This window comes from Pectinophora gossypiella, chromosome 2 (assembly GCF_024362695.1).
Source record: "Pectinophora gossypiella chromosome 2, ilPecGoss1.1, whole genome shotgun sequence".
NCBI lineage: Eukaryota > Metazoa > Arthropoda > Insecta > Lepidoptera > Gelechiidae > Pectinophora > Pectinophora gossypiella.
The window spans coordinates 353,343-375,212 of NC_065405.1; the positions used below are offsets into that span (position 1 = coordinate 353,343).

At 39.9% G+C, this 21,870-nt stretch overlaps 1 protein-coding gene across 7 annotated transcripts in view; it reads right to left on the bottom strand.

The window, feature by feature from the left end:
* LOC126373913 (zwei Ig domain protein zig-8-like) overlaps nucleotides 1-21,870 on the bottom strand; it is a 505,869-nt gene that overhangs the window by 263,813 nt on the left and 220,186 nt on the right. For all 7 annotated transcript variants that reach the window (XM_050020292.1, XM_050020300.1, XM_050020284.1 and 4 more), the window contains one exon: nucleotides 8,658-8,833. In XM_050020292.1, the coding sequence (XP_049876249.1) occupies nucleotides 8,658-8,833 (176 nt within the window). The remainder of the gene's footprint in view (nucleotides 1-8,657; nucleotides 8,834-21,870) is intronic.

The following is a 21,870-nucleotide window of genomic DNA, read 5'->3' on the forward strand; positions in this document are numbered from 1 at the left end:
TTAATTTTGATTATAATATTTGGAGTTGTGAAGTAATATTGTAGATACCTATACATCTATATCACTATGTACGTTGATAATGTGAAGATGTATTGTGCGCTTAGACCAAAAACACAACTATAGACTCAACAGAAATATAAATGTGTTACGAGCGCTTCCGTGGTCCAGTGGTTAGAGCATTCTCTCGATCTCGGGTTCATTCCCTGTCCGATCTCTGATTACAATATTGCATGCAGATGATCCATGCTTCGGAGAGCACAAAAAGCAGTCGGTCCCGGCTGCTACTTACTTAAGTAATTAGATAGTTGTTACATGAATCAAGTAAAGGGCTTTTGGTGGTTTAATAGCAACCCTGACACCATGGTTGATGAGGTCGGTCGGTGACCTCTAAACCCACACGAGAAAAGAAGAGAAGAAGAATGTGTTACTATAGTGTCAAAACATTTTTACTCTAAAAAAATAAAATTATTTATTATTACTACAGTAAAAATACAAAACATAAAAAGTATAGAAACTTACGCAAAATAACGTAACAGAAACATAAAAGCAATAAAAAAAAATGTTGGTGGAAATAGTCACATGGCGATGTGTGTCATTAAACTGTGTAGAATCATGCAGAACCTCATTGTTAGTTAAATTGAATAGTTACTACCTAAGTAATATTCAATCTGAACTGAAAAGCACATACAGCTTCAACAATCCTACCCCACCCGAAATCGAATTCCGACCCGCATCCTCCAGATCCTAAATCGCTATGCGTTTCGATTTCCCTCAACAAAGGGTTGGGCTGTGATTAATGGCGGCGTTTATTTATTGCTGCCCACTCCCGTACGACCGGGGGCGCGGGCACATTCTAATTACTACCATCGTAATAGTAACGACGTCACCCTCAGATGTTCAATCTTGACAAATGGGTGAAACTTTAAATAGTATGTGATATTGAACAGTAAATAAATGTAATGATTTACGATACAAATCTATTGAATTAGGCCAAGGTATACTTCTATCGTGTCAGTTGTGAGGTGGATGAACAACCTCATCAACCCTGGTATCAGGGTTACTATTGAGCCGGAGAGGGAGCGGGAAGACTCTGTCGACTCGCTCCCGATTCGCCGCAGGCGACCGCGAAGGCGGCGACGGGCGTACTTGGTCGCAATCGACCGAGCGCCGCCTTGACGGGGACCTATGGACGGTGGTCGGGAGACCGCTGTCCATAATAACATAGGTCCCGTGCTGTAGGACTCCCCAAGTGTTCTGGGCAGCCCTCGGCGGAGGGGGAGGCGCTTGACGCGCTCCCATGGGCGCTGGACCCCAAAGGGCATCCGCCGGCGGGGACGCGGTTGTGTGCAATTGCGTTCCCGTATCCCCGCCACATGGCAGCAAGGAGGAACACCGTTGAGTTTTAGTGGGTATACCGGGTGGCGACACCCGGGGAGTCCCACATAACCACGTGCCCCCCCCCCCCCCCGCGGGGTGGTATGCGTAACGCATTACCCAACGATAAAAAAAAGTGTTACTATTGAGCCGCCAAAGGCCCCTGACATTCTACCATACATTATTTCCTTATATTTCAAAGAGGTTAGGTAGCGTTTTCCATAGAAGCTCCCAGTTGGCTTGATTTCTTCATAAATATCCGACAATAACCGTAATTATATACCAACTTTTACAAAACTATGAATTATACACTTAAACCATCCTCTTGAATTACTCTATTCATTAGTGAAGAGCGTACGAAAATCCGTATAATAGTTTTTGAGTACACCGCGAACAGACACGCACACGCGGCTGGGGACTATGTTTTGTGATGTTGTAGGTACCACACTCCGGACACTTCATACAAGCAACCTCGTTATACACAGACACCACACATTGACGTTATCATACACGCGCATCTGTGTGTGTGACGTCTGACGCCATACGATTCAAATCTAAACTATGTTCGAGGGGGGTGAGGTAAACCTAGCTCAGATGTTGGTTGCCGTTCTATACGTAGAATTATTCCTTATTCTATGGTTGTACTAAAGATAACATACGCATATATGAACACGCCTATTTCCTATTAGGGTGGACCACGGAATCCCACATACTTACTACAAAGCTGATCCACCACTTTCGCTTCTATATCTGTTTATTATACACAGAACATGATATAAAATATAGACTAACACAAGACAGACAAACAGTTCAGCTTACTAACAGTAGTTTAATATTTGTTTTGCTATGTTTATACCCGAGGTGTTTGTCATTTACACACCAGTACACAGAAAAACAAAACCTTTAATATTGAAGTAGGTAAGCTGAACTTTATTTATTCTTATTTACTTTTTAAATGGCTTTTTCTATTCATGTTCAGCGAAATGGAATTAGATAGGTACCTAAGTGTTTTAAATATTTAACTTATTTATTTACTCAACCGTTTTTACTAACTTTACATTTTATTCCTACTTTACTATTATTACAATGTTTCGAATACGTCGTAAATGTGACATAAAAGATGAGATAAGCTTTGGAAATTTGACTTTGTTGTTTGTAAACAAAGTAGGTATTAATAATGATAGGTAAAACTCTCGTAATGATAACCGTGGGGTGGGGGCCACATGAAAATAAGTGTGCAATTGTTTGTATTACTTGAGATAAAGCTTACTGTCGGTTGTACAAATTTTAAAAGAAAAAACAAAATGGAGTTTTTTCAACAAAATAACGGTAACGAGTCGCTAGAGAGCGTGGTATCCTTGAGAATATTTAAAATAAGAATTGCGAGCGATGCCGCGGGCCGGGAATAGTGCGCGGGAAATTGGGCAGCATGAATATTCATAACGCATAAACAAATACATCGCATTATAATATGTAGCTTCAATAGTTGCGTTCCGTACACACGATAACTAAGAAGTTCAGACATCACTCGGTGTACGCTCGACAAATAAATACATCAGTTGGTTAGAAACTCTTAAAGAGTCATAATATAAACCAGGGTTGCCGAGGTTGTTCATCCACCTCACAACCCAAACTATAGAAAAATAATAACATAAACATTATCTTAATGCTCAATCAACAGGGGCTACATTTCATCACGCCACGATGCTCTATTGGGAGTTGATAAAGAAACTCCAAGACGCGAGAAGTGACGAAAGTTCGTTTATACGTATAAAATGACCAGACCAGTAATCGAACCCGCTATCTCTCCTGTGGTCATCATCAGAAAATTTTCGCCCATTCATGTAAAAAAATTATTTCACCTGCTGTCCACTTTAACCTACTGATACCATCATCGTCATCTCCCTAGCATTATCCCGTTTTTCACAAGTCCGGTTTACCTAACCTGAAGATTTAACAGGTCCGGTTTTTTACAAAAGCGACTGCCTGTCTGGCCTTCCAACTCGCGAAAGCACACCTCCGAAACGCATTTCTCGGTAATGTGGGTTTCCTCACGATGGTTTCCTTCACAGCTGAGCACGTGATAATCATTATAATCCAAACATGAATTCGAGAACAAATTCTAAAATCATTAGTTTAAGCCCGAGCTGGGCTTCGAATCTGCAACCTCATAATGAGAGTCAAGCGTTCTTCCAACTGGCCTATCACGGCTCCCATGGCGATTACCATCCCATGTCCTTACTACTTCTATTAGAAAGTTTGTCAGCAATGATCTTCTTCTATCGCGTGGGTTGTGAGGTGGAGTACCTACCTCATCAACTCTGGTGTCAAGGTTACTATTGAGCCTCCAAAGGCCCCTGACATGGCTCATGTAACGACTACTTACTTACATCAGTAAGTAGTAACCGGGACCAACGGCTTTACGTGCCTTCCGAAGCCCGGATCATCTTGCTTTCGGACAATCAGGTGATCAGCCTGTAATGTCCTAACCAAACTAGTGATCACAAAGTAATTTTTGTGATATGTCCCCACCGAGAATTGAACCCAGGACTTCCGGATCGTGAGTCCAACGCTTAACCACTGGACCACGGAGGTCCTTTTCGGTCGTTGAGCAAATGATGAAACCGATCCTTGGGGCCATATTTCCTAAGACACTATGACACTAAAATGTATACAGTTAATACTTGGGGTCTAAACACTGGAATGCATTTCGTAATCGTTTGAATGAAATAAAAAAGTAAGAAAGAAATTCTGTATTAAAAAGGACACGGTAACAATAAAAAAAAAATCAACTTGCCTAACCCCTTGAGGTAGTTTAATTTATACAACGGCATACAGTTTATTACACATAGTGAGACAGGGCTCTTACTGTCGTGTTTTAAAGACTGTATGTAATATAAAGTCTAGATAGATATATTACCCGCAGGTTGATATTTCAGTGAACATTTTTCATACACGTGTAAGCCTGAAAAGGCTGTCTAGGGACACATTATAAACCTTATACCTCTATTGATGTAGGTACCTACTATAAATTCTACAGACTATAGGTTCGGAAGCCTTCTACTAGTGTCTTCAAGTTATTCCTTAAAATTTTTTATTGGTTTATTATATTTTGGATTTTTAAATGAAAATATCATTAGGAACTGGGCCACCTTTTTTAACACTAATGTTTTTTGGTGGGATAGGAGCCGTGGTCGCTCAGGTGGTAGAACGCTTGCCTCTCACTTTGAGGTCGCAGGTTCGAATCCAGCACAGGTTTAGACCAATGATTGTCGAATTTTTCAAATTTATGTTTGGATCATAAATGATTATCACGTGCTCAGCGGTGAAGGAAAACATCGTGAGGAAACCCATATTACCGAGAAACGCATTTTCGGAGGTATGTGACCTAACTTAACCTGTATTAGGCTGGTTTTCCCTTCGCGAGTTGGAAGGTCAGACAGGCAGTCGCTTCTGTAAAAAACCGGACCTGTCAAATCTTCAGGTTAAGTAAGCGGACCCTGTAAAAAAACGGGATAATGCTAGGTAGATGAATGTTTTTGGTGGGATACATTTTTAAGTTATTGAAAATCACATTTCTTGTTAGTTACGTGGTTTTCACTACAAAAGGCAACGATATGGGAATCCGATTAAATCTATCCCAAAACGCATTACACGTGTGGATATGCTATATGTAACTATGTTGTATCTATGTAAATAGATACTCGCATGTTTTCACATTGCTGTGAGAAGATTACTTTATCTAAGTTAGGGAAATGAAGCCCTCTGGGAAATAAAGTTAATTTCTTCACTTACAGTAATTCCATGTCAGACGGGATGAGCTATGATACATTACTTGCTAACTTATACATAATACGAAGAAGGTAATTTGTGGTATCATAATTCTTGGTTTGATTCGATAACTTTATTTACGATAACAGGCTCCGTGGTCTAGTGGTTAGAGCGTTAGGCTCACGATCTGGAGGTCCGGGTTCGATTCCCGATGGGGACATTGTCGAAATCACTTTGTGAGACTGTCCTTTGTTTGGTAAGGACTTTTCAGGCTTGAATCACCTGATTGTCAGAAAAACTAAGATGTTTCCGTGCTTCGGAGGGCACGTTAAGCCGTTGGTTCCGGATATTAGCCGTAAAAACACCTCCACCAACCCGCAGTGGAGCAGCGTGGTGGAATATGCTCCATACCCCCTCCGGTTGATTGAGGGGAGGCCTGTGCTCAGCAGTGGGACGTATATAGGCTGTTGATGATTTACGATACTACTCGATTTTGAGATAAAGAATGAGGGACTACCCAGGCTACGTTTTCGAACAAAATACTAGATGGCGCTGTAAAAAATTGACTTCGTTTAACCTTCTAATTTCATGAATAACATACGTTATGCATCTTTTATCTTTGTTTTAAGTTATAAATGATGATCTTTTTTATTACACCGAAGCACAATACACCTTCTACCCATTATTATTCTTATCAAAATAAAGAGAAGCAATATAGGTAGCAACATAATTCTTAAAATAGAAAATAGGTAATTATTACCTATTTTCTCATTAAATCTCCCTCATAGGAAGGTTCTTAATTTAATCGCACGTAATAAATAAATGATTAATAAATAATAAATGACACATCCGAGTACCTACAGCAGAAATAAAACATAGTTGGAAAAATACATTTCAAGAAAACTTTTTGTAAAAAATTCGTTGATACATGGCATTTGTTAGAAAAGTTTTACGTTAAAATGAGCGGTAAATATACGGCGGGATGAGCCAGTGAGCGAGCGACGGAAAGCGGGGAACTTGCCCTGCGCGAGATACCAGCCACAGTGCACACACAACGGCATACCTACACCTAACTGACAAATTGTTTAATGTAAAACTGATCCCAGGAAGTCTTGCCTTATGACAGGCACACTCAAGATGTATACGTATGTACCTATTTATTGGCTTAAGTATCTCCGAGAGTAGTTACTTTTTTATTATTATTATTATTATTATTTTTTTAGTTCGGATTGAGCACAGGCTGTGGACAAAAAGTGAAGTTCGCCGTAATGATCGTCAACCTACTGAAGGATAAGACTGAACAAGAAGAACTGAGCTCCAACTCAGGCGTGATTCCTTACTCCTCCAATTGTCCCTTTAGATGGCTAATTAAACTTCTAATATTCAATGTGAATTCTATTTTGAATTATAAATTAAATTTGTACATCCATTGCAAGATGAACTAAGTATCCACGCCTCACCAGGCTTCTGCTAGTCCAACGAGATAGGCGGTGAGCAGTGTCGCCGTTATATGGTGTTGTGTGTATTGTAATAAAACTAAATAAAAAATCAAGGTACGAAAGGCGTTCAATGTTTTGTATAGTGGACATACTGTTCAAGTCAGACTATGCGAGTGTATCGTGACGACGGAAGCAGACAAACGCAGAGGATGGTCCCGGCAGTGCGCCGCTCACGCAATTACCACGAGCAATTAGACGCAGGCGCGGAAACGCGGCGGGCGGCCCGACGCGACTATAGCTAGAGTTGCCATCTTTAAAAAAAATATAGCTTTTTTGACGAATAGCTAAAAATAAGATTATTTGGAAAGTAAGACGCGTTTGTATGTAGCAACTTTAGAATACAAGTTTATCATCATGAGCTTTTAAATAAAAATAATGAAAATAATTCTCGCTTCCTTGCAACGATTGACGTAAAATACTCGAATAACTAACACTTGTAAACAGAGCAGCGTCCTAAATTGTAATATATTCTCCATCATTAAGGGCAAGTTTCTTGTTCCTTTGAATCCATTGGAACGAAGCCACAGTCTAGAAGCATTTCATTTCTGCGAAAACCTAATTTAAATACCTACAAAAAAATCTGGGCGACGTCCGCCTTGAGACTGTGTCTGAGACGTAAACTGATGATATTGGGGCATAATATAGTTAATATATACACCCATGTCTGTGATATCTAATAGAAATAAAGAAAGTTCCTATTTATTAGAGGACGTTACACCTCCATATAATACATTAGTAATATCATATACGGCAATAAATAGATACGAAATAAGTACTTTAGTTAAAGCACGCAACGCATCCCAAATCGGTTCGGCCGGTGGCTGGTATTACTATATTATCACAATGATGTTACTATGGTAACAATCACTATTGTAATAATGGGGTGAGCAGAGCTTTAACTAATTCAAAGAACAACAAATCGCCACGTTTTATGCGCGCTCCTGAGGTGAAGAAAATTATGAATCGTATGGTTCCAAGTGATCAACCTTTCGCCCGTATCCCACATGAAATAAGGGTCACAATACCTCTGTCGGTTTTTGTAACATTCAAGGGAAGTTAAGCAGCTGACTATACAGGGTATTAGTGATATTGTAACGAATACTAAGGGGGACGATTCAGCTCATGAGTCTGAGTTAATATCAAGTGGAATTTTCCGTCGGAAAATTCACAAAAAACGTGTTTTTATTATTAGTCTTAGTTCCATACTTTTGCGACGGAAAATTCCACTTCATATCTACTCAGAGTCATGCTCTGAATCATCTCTCAAAGTTTTCGTTACGATGTCACTAACACCCTGTATATCGCTTCCGGTTTAGCAAAGAAGCTAAGAGGAAAAATAACATAGAGAGATAATAAATATATAAATAAGTGTATAGCAAATGTAATATTTGGTTTCCGTATAATTTCGTAGCCTCGTGTATACCGTGTTAATATGGACACCAATAAATCCCAATAAATTGGCAAATCGATGGAAAAAAAATGGTTCGGATATTTTTCATCATTAGAAAATTTTCAAGCGCGTGGCCTGAATATTAATATCCGGGATGCCTTCATTTGCGAAGCTTTACAAGATCGCCTTTATTTAAAGCTCTCGGCGATAGGTACGTATAATAGGTTTAGGGACGACATTTATTAATATTCCGGTACTGAAAAAGTTTCACTGAATTCGATTAAAATTTCCTATTTTTGTTAACGCGTGTGACGCGTTATCAATCAGAGCAAAATTAAATTTGAAATTAATTTAACTTTAATTGGAAATGAAAATCGTAAGTCGATGATAAGAATTTCAAATGACTGAGGGAGTTGACTGTTACACAGGTATTTTTAATTAGAGAGATTTCTATATAATCTGTAATTTAGACTCAACTAAGGTAAAGGTACTTATTTAATTTTTAAAGAAGGCGTAGTAATCAAATTTATGGAGCGTATTTTTTGGGTGCATTTTGCTGTTTTCCTCGCTTTAAAACAGCCCTGACACTGTAAATTAACAAAAAAATGTTTAAGACCACTTACCGTTCTGTTTCCGAGGTTGCGTACGCGACAGCTGAGATAGGCGGACTTGCCGACGAGTGCGGTGACGTTGCGCGGCGTGGCCGCGTCGAAGGAGGGCGCCAGCCGGCCCGCTGCTGCGCCCGCGCCGGCCGGCAGCGCATTCACTGACCCCGCACCGCCCGCTACATCGCACACTCCTACGACAAGTGAGATTATTATTATTATTATTATTATTTATTTATTTTCTTATAAAAACAATGTTACAAACATTGGAATACAGACATCGGTAAACCCGCAAAAGTTTGTCTCGATGCCTGCTCCTCGCACCACGTCACAATGGTTGTTTTATATTTAATAGAAATTACAAGCTATACCTATAGGTCTACCACAATAACCAACACTAAATAGTTTGTAGTATTATAATGCAATCTATCCTAACAGGTAGGTAGTTCTAAACAAGTCACAGTCCGCCGGCAGCTGATGGTCGGCACACCCCACTCCACGCGCTGCTTAAACATTCCAACCAGTTTTGCATTACATACAGTAAGTATGTGTTTATTGACTGCATTAATACAAAAATATTTACTTATGATAGATCAGTATTACTCAACGTCGAATACGAGAGTGGCAAATATAACTTTATCGCGCTGTAGCCGTAGTTTGACGCTGTGTAAAACGGTTAAGTCGAACCTTCTTTTGGTAAATTGGTGGTTTACACGTCCAGGATGTGCAGTTGAGCGAAATTGCCTACTGCACGCTCGCATACGCCTTAGGCGTTTAAAGGGTACACAGTCGAACATTGGCCTACTGATCGCTCGAGTTCTTTATTTAGGGTATTCTAGAAACTGTCTATTTAACCTATTTCAGCAGTACTTAGTAATTATTTACTACACTTCTTTCAATATAACTGGGTATTTGAAGACATCAAACGGTTTTCAGGTAGAAATCCACGGGTTTTAAAAAAATCCGTGAGAATCTACCTCCTGGGTGATTACTCTGGTCTTAATCGGGTTTTACCCAAGCATTCCGTTTTAAATCCTGTGGATTACCAACGTAGAGTTGAAGGTATTATTAGGTTATTCACATATTATATTCACATTAAAAAAAGAAACACGTGTCGCACGGAAACAGCTTTATTTTCCCTCACCCGTATCCAAAGATGTTAAAAAAAATCAAAAGTCAAAAAAGTACAGTAACGTGTGTGTGTTTGTGTGTGTGTGCGTGGGTGCGTGTGTGCGTGCGTGCGTGCGTGTGTGTGTGTGTGTGTGTATGTGTGTGTGTGTGCGTGCGTGCATGTGTGTACGTGTGTGTAAGTGTGGTCGTGCTCGGGCAATGAGGGTAGATTCCTCCATGTTCACTCGACTCTTCCTCCAATCGACTCGGCCTCGGCTGAGCATTTTGGTATTTTAAGTTGACATTTACGTCTTCGCTTTGAGGACTTTATTCACTGGAGTCGAGCATATGTCATATCATACTGTTAAATAAATAATACGAAATTAATGACGTCACGCCTGTAATAAACTCGAGTAAAGGTTGCGGCCCCGTCTAAGAATACCGATTTTGAGCTCAGTTCATGGAAGAGAGAGAGAGAGAGAAAATGTTTATTCAACAAATTGTGACACATTACATACGAAGTGTTACAAACAGAGTAAAAACAACAGAATATCATAAAACAATTTTTAAGACTCAGTACATAATGTGGCACAGCAGTGAATAGGACACGAACTCAGCATTGTGTCTATTTCCGAAGAAACAGACGCTGTTTTTCAGTCGCTCCTTAATTTTCCGTCTGTTGGATCCCGCGAAGCTGACATGACTCATAGCGCAAATAAGCAATGTAGGTATCTATCAGATAGAGTTACATATATAAACAAAATATATTTGAACAATTATACTATATTAGGAATGCATAAATATTAATAGAGAATAGGTAATAACACTGCAACAGCACAATTATAACAATAAATATAATACGTAAGGTGAATAACAAAAGTATCAGTACATAATTATAAAATTGGGAAACAGGATGCTTTACCACCAGGACGCCCGTTGTTTCTCCACAAGCAAACCTTTAAGGTGCTTCTTAAAAGTAGATTTACAAACAGAGCGTCTGAGAGGAGGTGGTAAGTCATTCCAACATTTGGACGCCTGATGTCTAAAACTTCCTTCAAAGGTCCTGGTACGATGAAAGGGTGATTTTAGCAAGAAGCTATCCATTCTCCGCGAAGAGTAACTATAGGTAGCCCACTGCAACTTCGCGTACAAGTATGAAGGTTTCTTGAATACAACCACAGAATGCACCAGGCTTGCAAAGTTCAGGAAGCCCTTGAGGTCGTCTCAATTGAGAACAATTTCGTCTCAATTGGGTGTCAATTTCTATATTTGAGGTAGTAAAGCGTAGCACGTGGTAGGCTCCGTAGCTAATGTATTTCATTGGAAGGAAAATAATAAACTAACATCGTATCTATATACATTAATGTATCTGTCACCGTAAAATTGTAAATAACGTTAGATTATAATCTATCTCCCGAGATTGTGAACTGTCGAAAAATTGTGAAACGTAATATACTGCTTACAATTTAACGTATTATTATTCGTCAGATTATAATCTATCGAAGTAAAACTGTTAAATCACAATCTTACAATTGTCAAATTGTCAACTGTCCGACGGCTGTCCCTGATTGGTCGGCCTTACAGTAGACCGTTCTGTGTCCATAGAGTTAGGAATAAAACACAGGTGTCAGTCAAATAAAATAAATGCTCTTCAAGATTGTGAAATCAAGTACGTATTTATTAATTATTTAGTAAGTAATCAATAATTCTGACATCACATGGTAAGAAAAAATGTATCAAAATTAAAAAATCTGAAACGTATCATTCAGTATACTTTTCGTGTGTAAGATAAACATGCTGGCGGCATAGGGGTGGCCCAAGGGCCACCCCCGCCGCACCCTAACCTACTGTTATGCCTTGTAAAAATTATGACAAAACACTATTATTCTAAAAAAGAATTATGGATATCTATTTATTAATCCCAAAAATAAGTTATACCGAACAAACCAGTATTCCTAGATGTTATTATGGGAAAGTAAAACTATTATGCTAAAAAACGTTATGCAAAAAGGATTATGATAATTAAAATTATGACAAAAACATTTATGCATTTTAAGAGAATCCCAAATTAACATTATGCTCACTCTAATAGTTTTGTAACTCTATGGTATAGCACGCGAGGTGCGTTTCGTATCACAATTTGCCGGTTTCACTTCGATAAATTATAATCTACCGAAAAATAATACGTTAAATTGTAAGCAATATGATACGATTCATAATTATTCGACAGTTCACAATCTCGCGAGATTCAAATCTAACGTTATTTACAATTTTACGGTGACATATCCAAAAAGAAACTTCGGATATTAATGGAATATTGATCCCGAAGAAAGAAATAAAGAAGTGTTTTAAGTTAGCCATCTTTGGTATATTAAACTCAGGTAATGTTCCTGAATCTTGCCGAGACCTCCTAATTTTATTTTAAGTTATACTAGGCATTTTCTTATCCATCAAAAAGGAAAGGGACGAATGATTGACAGCTGTTAAAATGATGATAAAGACTTAGCGTCTCCCCCCTCCGCCCCTCCCCCCCCTACCCCCCACCCCCGCCCCCTCGGGCCGGGGTAATGGTCTTGTATGATATCAAAACCAAAGGCAATTATTACATAACATAACATAAACAGCCTATATACGTCCCACAGCTAGGCACAGGCCTCCCTTCAATCAACAGGAGGGGGTATGGAGCATACTCCACCACGCTGCTCCACTGCGGGTTGGTAGAGGTATTTTTACGGCTAATAGCCGGGACCAACGGCTTAACGTGCCCTCCGAAGCACGGAATCATCTTACCTTTTCGGACAATCAGGTGATTCAAGCCTGAAAAGTCCTTACCAAACAAAGGACAGTCTCACAAAGTGATTTCGACAATGTCCCCATCGGGAATCGAACCCGGACCTCCAGATCGTGAGCCTAACGCTCTAACCACTAGACCACGGAGGCTGAAAGGCAATTATTATTCAGGTCATTTATTCATTTAGCTCAAAAAAGTCACGAATGGTGATACTTTTGGACAAGAGGTCAAACAGACAAAGACGTTTGTTTTAAAGTCTCCCAAGTAAATGTCAATAGCAATTGAACGAGCGAGTAGTTCGGCTACGTCACTACTGATTAACCGAGTTAACTCGGCGAGATTGCTCGGTAACTTAGATGAGCGGCTGACAGGGCCGGATTAGCTCATTCTGGGGCCCTACAGCACATGAGCATGGGCCCTGTTGGATAGTAAAAAACTGGCCAAGAAGGAGTCGTAATCGCGCACTTATTTCTAAACTTCCTCAATAGCGGCCTGAATAGAGAAGTGTGGATAAGAAACGGTATCACGGCCGTTAGTCGAAGGGATAGGCAAAGGTGTATAGTACATATACGTACACCCACTCCTCGTTAGCTATGTTAAGTCCCATGTAACCCTATTGCCATTAACCGGCCACAAATCCTAGAAACTCCGTGTAATCAGTTATCTATGATTATCTATGGGGTCTCGTTGACTCCCCACTTCTTCTATCTAAAGTCGAGCTCAGCGCTCCGGGCAGACTACTTAAACCACGTACAATTTTCACGATCCCCAGGACTATTTACAGGAAAAACTCCTTCCTTGTGAGAGCAACTATTACATTCAATCGACTCTGCAGTGATGACAGCACAGTGAGTGCGGTTTGTCGTAGTGAGTTTGGTGCGAGTTCAGATGGTTCCGAACATTCCTATAACAAAAACATAAACAAGCGGCAAAGAAAGAGGGTAGACAGATATGTCTGCCCGTAGAAAATTATGGATCTACCTACTCCACTCCAATCTCATCAGTCATCCCGTGATCATGGCACTTGCAACAGTGTCGAAATATCGGGAGTCTCATATCCCCATTTAAACGCGGTAAGAACCCGTTATTATGTGTTTTAATTAGTGATGACAGCATTGATGTATTTAATTTAAGTTTTATACTATCAAAAAACATCTTATATCTATATATATGTGGGTTTGGACACGTAGGGCGGATGAAGGATAATAGAATTGCAAAAGCGGTATATAAAGCGAAAGTTGATGGTAGGGCTGGCAGAGGAAGACCGAGAAGGACTTACGATGACCAAATTGGAGATGTCCTTAGAAAAGGTTTAATACGATCTACTCTGAACCGGCGTGCGTGTATGAAGCGATTGATGAATGTGGAGGAAGCAAGAGAAGTGTGTCAGGATCGAAGCAAATGGAATTCTATAGTCTCTGCTTACCCCGGTGGGAAATAGGGGTGAGTTAATGTAACTGATTTGATATTGGTAATTTCAGCAGCGAGTATTTAATTTCATTATTTAATTTTGTAAGTATACCTAACTCTCTTTTGGTTTAATTAGGTTCTATATGTGGACGCTTGTAATTGGTCTCATTCTAGCTTATGTTTGTCCGTATTTATTTAAGGTTCCGTGCTGTTAGCTTACCGCAATAAATAAGTGAATAAATGACAAACATTAAATCGAACTCATAAAGTCGATTTCAACGGTTTAGAGCCCAAGCCGGGATTCGAACCCGAGACACTACGATGTCACGCCACGCGAGTATGTGACACGTTTTCCGAATATGGCTATCATAGATTTACATGTGACGTGATATAATATGCTAAAAAAAACGGGAAGTCCTTCAATCTTTAAATCTTCTTCTATCGTGTGGATGGGACCGGATGTTCAAGTCCAAGTTCAGTTTCGCCAGCCACATCAGAGCTCACCATAACTACGACCCGGGATAGATATTTAGGAGTCGCCGTCCCCGGATACGGTTTGGACGACATGATGATGATGTGATGGACAAGTAGAGCGGATGAAGGATAATAAGATTACGAAAGCGGTATATAAAGCGAAGGTTGATGGTAGGACTGGACGTATATTGACCAAATTGGAGATGTCATTAGAAAAGGTTTAGTGCTATCTACTCTCTCTGTGAATCTGCGATTGTTGAAGTAAAGCAACTTTCGCAAAGGCCGGTCATAGGATGGGTGACCACAAAAAAAAAAGTTTTCATCTCGAGCTCCTCCGTGCTTCGGAAGACACGTTAAGCCGTTGGTCCCGGCTGCATTAGCAGTCGTTAATAACCATCAATCCGCACTGGGCCCGCGTGATGGTTTAAGGCCCGATCTCCCTATCCATCCATAGGGAAGGCCCGTGCCTCAGCAGTGGGGACGTTAATGGGCTGATGATGATGAGTCTCTGCTTACCCCGGTGGGAAATAGGTACGAGTTTATATATGTACGGATTAACCCTAGTGTCAGGGTTACTATTGAGTCGCCAAAAATCCCTAACATGGCTCATGTAACGACGACTTACTTACATCAGCTAATCAATCAATTCAATTAATCTTTAAATGAAAAAGCAAATACATCGACATATTGGGCCCTCCGTGGGAATTGGGGGCCCTGAGCTCGGGCCCTTATGGTAAAGAAGGTACTGGCTGATGTGGACCCAGATTGAGGAATAAAAGAGTCGCTATTGTAGCAGCTTGAATGAAGGCTGTTTGCAGGACAAAGCGCTGAATTAAGTGCCTCCTCAACCCCATTGTGCCACGTCTCACTGTTTTAATTAACGCCGTAGATCAGACGACCTCCGCGCCATTTTTACGAGTCAAACCTATCTGAAATAACAATTTGTTTACCCTTAACCCCTACATACATAGAAACATAGTCACTAAAAGGGTGGGCAGAGCTATACGTAATCAGAAGACAACTTATAGTCACTTTTGAAGCGACGTTCTAAGATGGATGCAATAATCCAGCAGTTTTTAATCTTCGTGGTTGGCGACCCAAATAACTATTTGAAGAATGTGGCTCTAATATTTTACATATGTTCCAGTGATAATATAAAAAATACGTTTGAAAACTAAAACCCGACGACAATTTTTGAGAGTTTGCTTACTGCGGCATACGACTACGGCTATTTTAAACATATTGGCTATTCGGAAGAATTTTATACGTATTTTGTGCAAGATATGCAAGAGATATTTGTTCTAAGAGTTTACCACGGTATACGACCACGGCTATCTACTAAACATCACTATTCCGAAGAATTGCATACGTGTTTTATGCAAGATATGAGATAAAACTAATCCGGAACATGCCTATGCAGTCATGACATGTTAATGTCAATTCAACGTAATTATCAAGTAAGTACAAGGAAACCTACAAATAAAAGCAAGTATTATTGGCATTTTTTTTTTTTTTTGGGGATTTTCATCCTCAGTTTGTATCCTCTGGAGGGCCGGAGGGCGTCACATTCGGCGTGACATCGGCTTTTAGGCGGGAAACGGGAACGGGACAGTTGCTTTCTTCATTGAGTAATCTAAATAATTAATACGAAGTGGTGTTTTGTGGTTAATGATCGCATTAAGTTAGTCGGAAGACATTCGCGAGTGTTATTATATTGGAGTATTCAATGAACAAAGTGTATCTGCCTATTTTCGCTTCGTGCCGGGAAGCCGCTTCATAACTCAAAAGTTTATGCGGACTTTTGAGTTAATTCGTTTGGGGTTCGGAGTAGGAGTCTACTCCGAGGGTGGGGGCTTAGGTTTCATCATCATCACCTTTCATCATTTCATTAATCATCAAGAAAAAAAAATACGTCAGACATGGCTGTATGGGCATAGTTCCCTTTGCCTTACCCTTCGGGGAAAACCAAAACAAAAAAAAAATTGGCGTGACATCACAGAGCCTATAACCGCCGGACCATGAAGACACTTCAAGTAACACCTCATTTGTCAAATTCTGACAGAAGAGACGATATTGCGGTCAAACACATAACCCTTTTTTTTGCTTCGCCGCAGTTGGGTAAAAATTAGGGAAATTGTAGTATTATCGACAAAGATGGAGGAGTTGTTAAGCAAACAGTCCCATTGTAATTAATTTCATGCGAAACAGAAGTGTAAGACAACAGGAGGTTTATGGAACACAAACAAACAGCGAAACAATTACGCATAACAAATTCGTGGAACAGCTCAACTCTATCCTATTATACCACTCGCGATACAAACGAAAATTTATTCAATTATGTTGGAAAAACAAAGAATGACAAACAAGGCGACGGGTACTTAGACCTCCTGTTGATATCAGGTCTCGTGTAGAAAAGACTTGGCACCGAATGTGCCGCCTCATCGCGATACTGAGATGGTGTCTTGAAGACCTTAACCATTATGTAAACGACGCTCAACCCACCCACCCTACCTATTTTCATATTTCAAACTGTCTGTGAATGAAAGCACTGTATGTGTCCTGTGGGCCAATAGTTCACCGGCTTGCTTCTCAGACGGGGAGCGCCGGTTTGAAACCCGGGACCGGACTTGTCCCAATGAGTTATTACTTTTTCAGACAATCAGGCGATTCGAGCCCGAAAAGTCTCAAACAAAGGACAGTCTCACAAAATTATTTCGACAATGAAGATTCCGTGCTTTGGAAGGCACGTTAAGCCGTTGGTCGCGGCTGTTCAATACATGAACATAAAAATTGAATGTGTATAACAACTTTTTATTTTTATAGTTTTAAAATGGTAACTTTAGTATTTTTGTAATGTGGCAACATTGCCATTTGTCTTTTCCTTCTTCTTGACAATGTCTTGTAAGCGGCCGGACGATGTCCGATCTTAAATTAATATTTTTTCAATAGTGAAATCCATATTTCCAAGTTACTTTGTTTTATTTACAATCAGCGGCTATTAGCAATAATTTCCCCATTAGTGGAGCAGCGAGGTGCAAAATGCTCCATGCCCCTTCCGATTGATTGAGAGGAGGCCTGTTCCCAGCAGTGGGGCGTATATAGGCTGTTTATGTTTTATGTTAAGTGCAGTTTGCAATCTAGTTGGCTCGACCATTATCGAGTTGATCTCGGTGAGGCGTGAGAACTTAGTTCATCTCGCGATGCATGTACGTACAATCAAGGAGCAAAAGTTCAGTCATTGAGCCGAGAAAATTATTTGTAAACAGTGGTGAAATTATTAACCATTTGTTGTCATAATTATAAAATTTATATTTTTGTCGGTGTTTTTGGTCTATTACAGAGCCGGCTCTGCACGGAAACATCGACCGCGCGACGCGAATTTCATCGTGGGCTTTGAACAATAGCCATACGACGATTATCTAACGTAGATAGCATTTCCTGCGTTTATTGGTTGAAATACTCAATATGATTCGCGCCGCATGCGGCGCGGTTGTCATGGAAACCCTATAGGAGGCCTTAAGGGCAACTAGTTAATTTATTACTTTGTAAGAAACTGATTGGACTTTTGCAGGTTATCGTACCTCTGACTACCCACGGATATAGTCACAAAAACGGCGTGCCACGTGGAGCTGAAACTCCCTTTACTGGCTCAATCTAAATGTTTATCACTCGAAATTAGATCGTGTGACGTGGCGTTATAGTTTATTAGTTCGAGCGAGGAGTTAATGGCGTTGCGAGTCCGGGGCTCCGTGTCCCGGGGGTGAGATCGTCGGTGATAGCGCATCAATCAGCCGTTAAATTCACCCTTGACGTCATACTTGCATCGTGCCCGGGTTTCTGACCGACAAACCACTACTACTGACATTGTTGCTCACTATTAGGACCCAGAGTGTCCTAGAGACACTCGGACTTATTCACTGTACCTACTTATATATCTTGCACTACATACTAGGTAAATACTGACATATAAGAATAGAAACATACACACATACACGAATACTTACCTTTTATTTTATTTATTACTATTGAACCGACAAATGATAAATAAATAAAAATCGTTTATTTCGGACAAAGTCCATAGAATGTTAGTATACAAACGACTTATAAACTAGTGTTAGTAGGACATTATTCGGGCGATCATAAATTCAAATTATAAGGTGTGAAGCTCCACCTTTTTAGAAGGGGGAGTTCCACCTATCACATAACGTCTTCAGGATACTGTTGGGGCTGGCTCGAGTCCGCGTGAGAAGCGATGCACAACGTTTCCGCATGATTGCTGCAAAACCATCTGTGTGGGCCTTAGCGAACATACCAGACAAAGACCCCTGACATAGCTCATGTAACGACTACTAACTTAATAGAAAGTAGTAACTAGGACCAACAGCTTTACGTGCCTTCCGAAGCACGGATCATCTTACTTTCGGATAATCAGGTGATCAGCCTGTAATGTCTTAACGAAACTTGGGATCACAAAGTGATTGTCGTGATATGTCCCCACCGGGATTTGAACCCGGGACCTCCGGATCGTGAGCCGAACGCTCAAACCAAAAAAGAACTGGATTCAACAATAAAACAAATGTCTGAGATATAACGTTGCTACTAAAATGTGCCGTCATGCGATATAAAACCTCGAACAATCTCTTGTCTCTGTAATTATAACAAATAGTAGTGATATCGGCAGCACATTAGCGCGGGCAGCGGATCCTAAGTAATCGACCCAGATAGAGGATATGACATCAATCAGCTGAACGATCGTTCCAGCTCTTCAATAACCAACTTCGGCAATAGAACCAACTTGTGATGACGCTGCGGTATTACTCACATTACACGCCAGTATTATGAGCTTCCAGCGCTTGAATATTATAGCTAACGTCAAGTGAATTCAAATGAAAATTGAGAAATTGGCTCATACCTAGTGATAGCGAACGGAATTACAGATTAAGATTAAAGATTAGAGACTAACTCAGAATTAATATAATAAAAAGAAGGAGAACAAAACATAATATGATGTAAAACTTAGAAACACGCACTTTTTTTTACTTTTGATGTTTTGCTTCTGGCCCCAGACTAGCCCGAAGGCATTGACGAGTCTAAGGCGAGCTCGCTTAGAAGGTGCCTGTCGACATACATAAACTCACGACTATTTCCCACCAGGCTAAGCAGAGACTATGGAATTCCATTTGCTTCGATCCGGACCCACTTCGTGTTTCCTCCACATTCATCAATCGTTTCATACACACACGCCGGTTCAGAGTAGATTCTACTGAACTTTTTCTAAGGAATTAAAATAACTTTACAGTTGCTACGCACCGTATAATGATCAACTTAGGCAAGGTGAATCGGTGAATCGTGTAAATTGGATCGGACTTCGACATCACCCCTTCTTGGTCTTCTCTCTCTCTCTATTTAAGAGCTGCGCTCTTGTCGGTGGAGTAACCGCCATTCCTCTCTTCTTCCCGCCAAAACCTTCACCTCCCGATACGACACGACCTGCACCTTCTCTTTTATTTATTTCTTTCATAAATGTTATCCTAGGTCTACCCCTTCCTCTCTTCCCTTCAATTTTTCCTTCTATAATATATTTTTTCTTCTTGGTCTTACTTTAGGCATAAACGGCCCTTGCGGAGTAAATGGGAGGGCACGCGGACTGTCCGTCTCGCTTGCACTAACACATTACGTGGCACACGGTAAGAGTGAGATTTTTGCATTGAGTGTCCTTGGTGTATCGTAGTCATCAGTAGGTTCTTTTTCTCGTATTCATGATCATCAACTTAATAAACTTGGCAACAAGTATGGCGCTATCTGCAGCGCTCATCAGATCCTCCTGCGTGCGTGTTCGGGCACGCAGGACACGATGTAAGATGTTCCATCATCATGTTGTTATTTAATAATAATTATGTTCTCTTATCCAGACATCACAGGGTCCATATTTCGATATACAAAAAAATATCAATCTCAAAATTAAAATTAAAACTACAAATTTAAGAGCCGCGTTCTTGTCGGAGTAGTATTCCCCACTCTTGTTTATCAAAAACCAATTATTTGACTTCTTTATAAGAGACGACGTTCGCGTTCTCTTTGATTTGTTCCATGTAAGCTTTTCTTGGTCTTCCCCTTCCACTCTTTTCTTACAGTTTCTCTTCTAAGAGCCGTTTTTGTTCGTATTAGGAAATGCTTTTAAGCGACCTTTATTTTCATAATATAGAAAGGAGATCATCGGATTTCGGCCCAGTAGTCAAAGTGCCGGCCAAAAAATAATTTTGCTATATTCCGTTAGACCTTATCCGTCTGAGTATTTATTACTATGACACCAAAGCTGTAGGGTCAATATCTTCGGTTTTATTCGAATTAAAAGAACTGTATTTTTCATACATTTTTGGTGAAAATGTAAAGTGCCGGCCAAGTAACAATAATGGTATATATCCTTAGAACTTATCCATCTGAGCATTTATTACTATGGCACCAAAGCCGTAGCGTCAATATTTCTGTTTTTATTCGAATTAAAAAATAAACTTGTATTTTTCATACATTTTGGTGAAAATGTGAAGTGCCGGCCAAGAAACAATATTGGTATATCCCGTTAAAACTTATCCCTTTGACCATTTATTATTATGGCACCAAACGTCTATGACCATTATTTTGGCTTTTATTGGACTTTACGTTTTAGTTTCTAAGTGAAAAGTGCCGGTCAGCAAAAACACATGTCAAAACTATCGAGAAGATACCTGTAAACATTATTCAGTATGACAATAAACGTGTATGACCATTAGTTTGGCTGTTGTTGGATTTTTAAAATCTCGATTCTTGATTTATTTTGTTATAAAATAAAATATGACAGGCGCGTTATTTAAAGGATCGTCAGAATGTTTATTACTATGACATTAAACGTCTATGACCACTATTTTGAACTCAATTAGATTTCTCAAAAATCTGGAGTTTTCATAGATACCTACACTTTGGCGAAAAACGTTTTATCTGGCGATAATGCAGGTAAAGGCGTAATATCGTGGTCGTCTTTGGACACATTTTTATTAATCAAAAATAGGTTTTCGTTTGACCACTATCTCACCTGATGGTGATACACGCTTTAGAAGCTTATTTTTTTTTTAAAGAAAAGTGAGTTACGATGCTATGTCGGCCGAGTAGCACCAGGACATTGTGATCGATGCAAAGTACAACTGCCCGACTCCTGTCTTCCCTAACAGCTACTTCAGACGTCATGCCAAAATACGTCACTAGATGGCAAGCTTATCTTTGGAGGGTGGTAACCATCTACGGTCAAGATGAATCAATACCATAATTCGACCTAAACTTAGGCCGTAACCTTGAGTCGAATGCAAAAACTACAGCCAACGTCATATCTAAAATCAGATAGTATTAATATAGAAGTTCACCTAACAACACACAAAACAAAAACACAAAGTATTTATCTGACTAATAACTAGT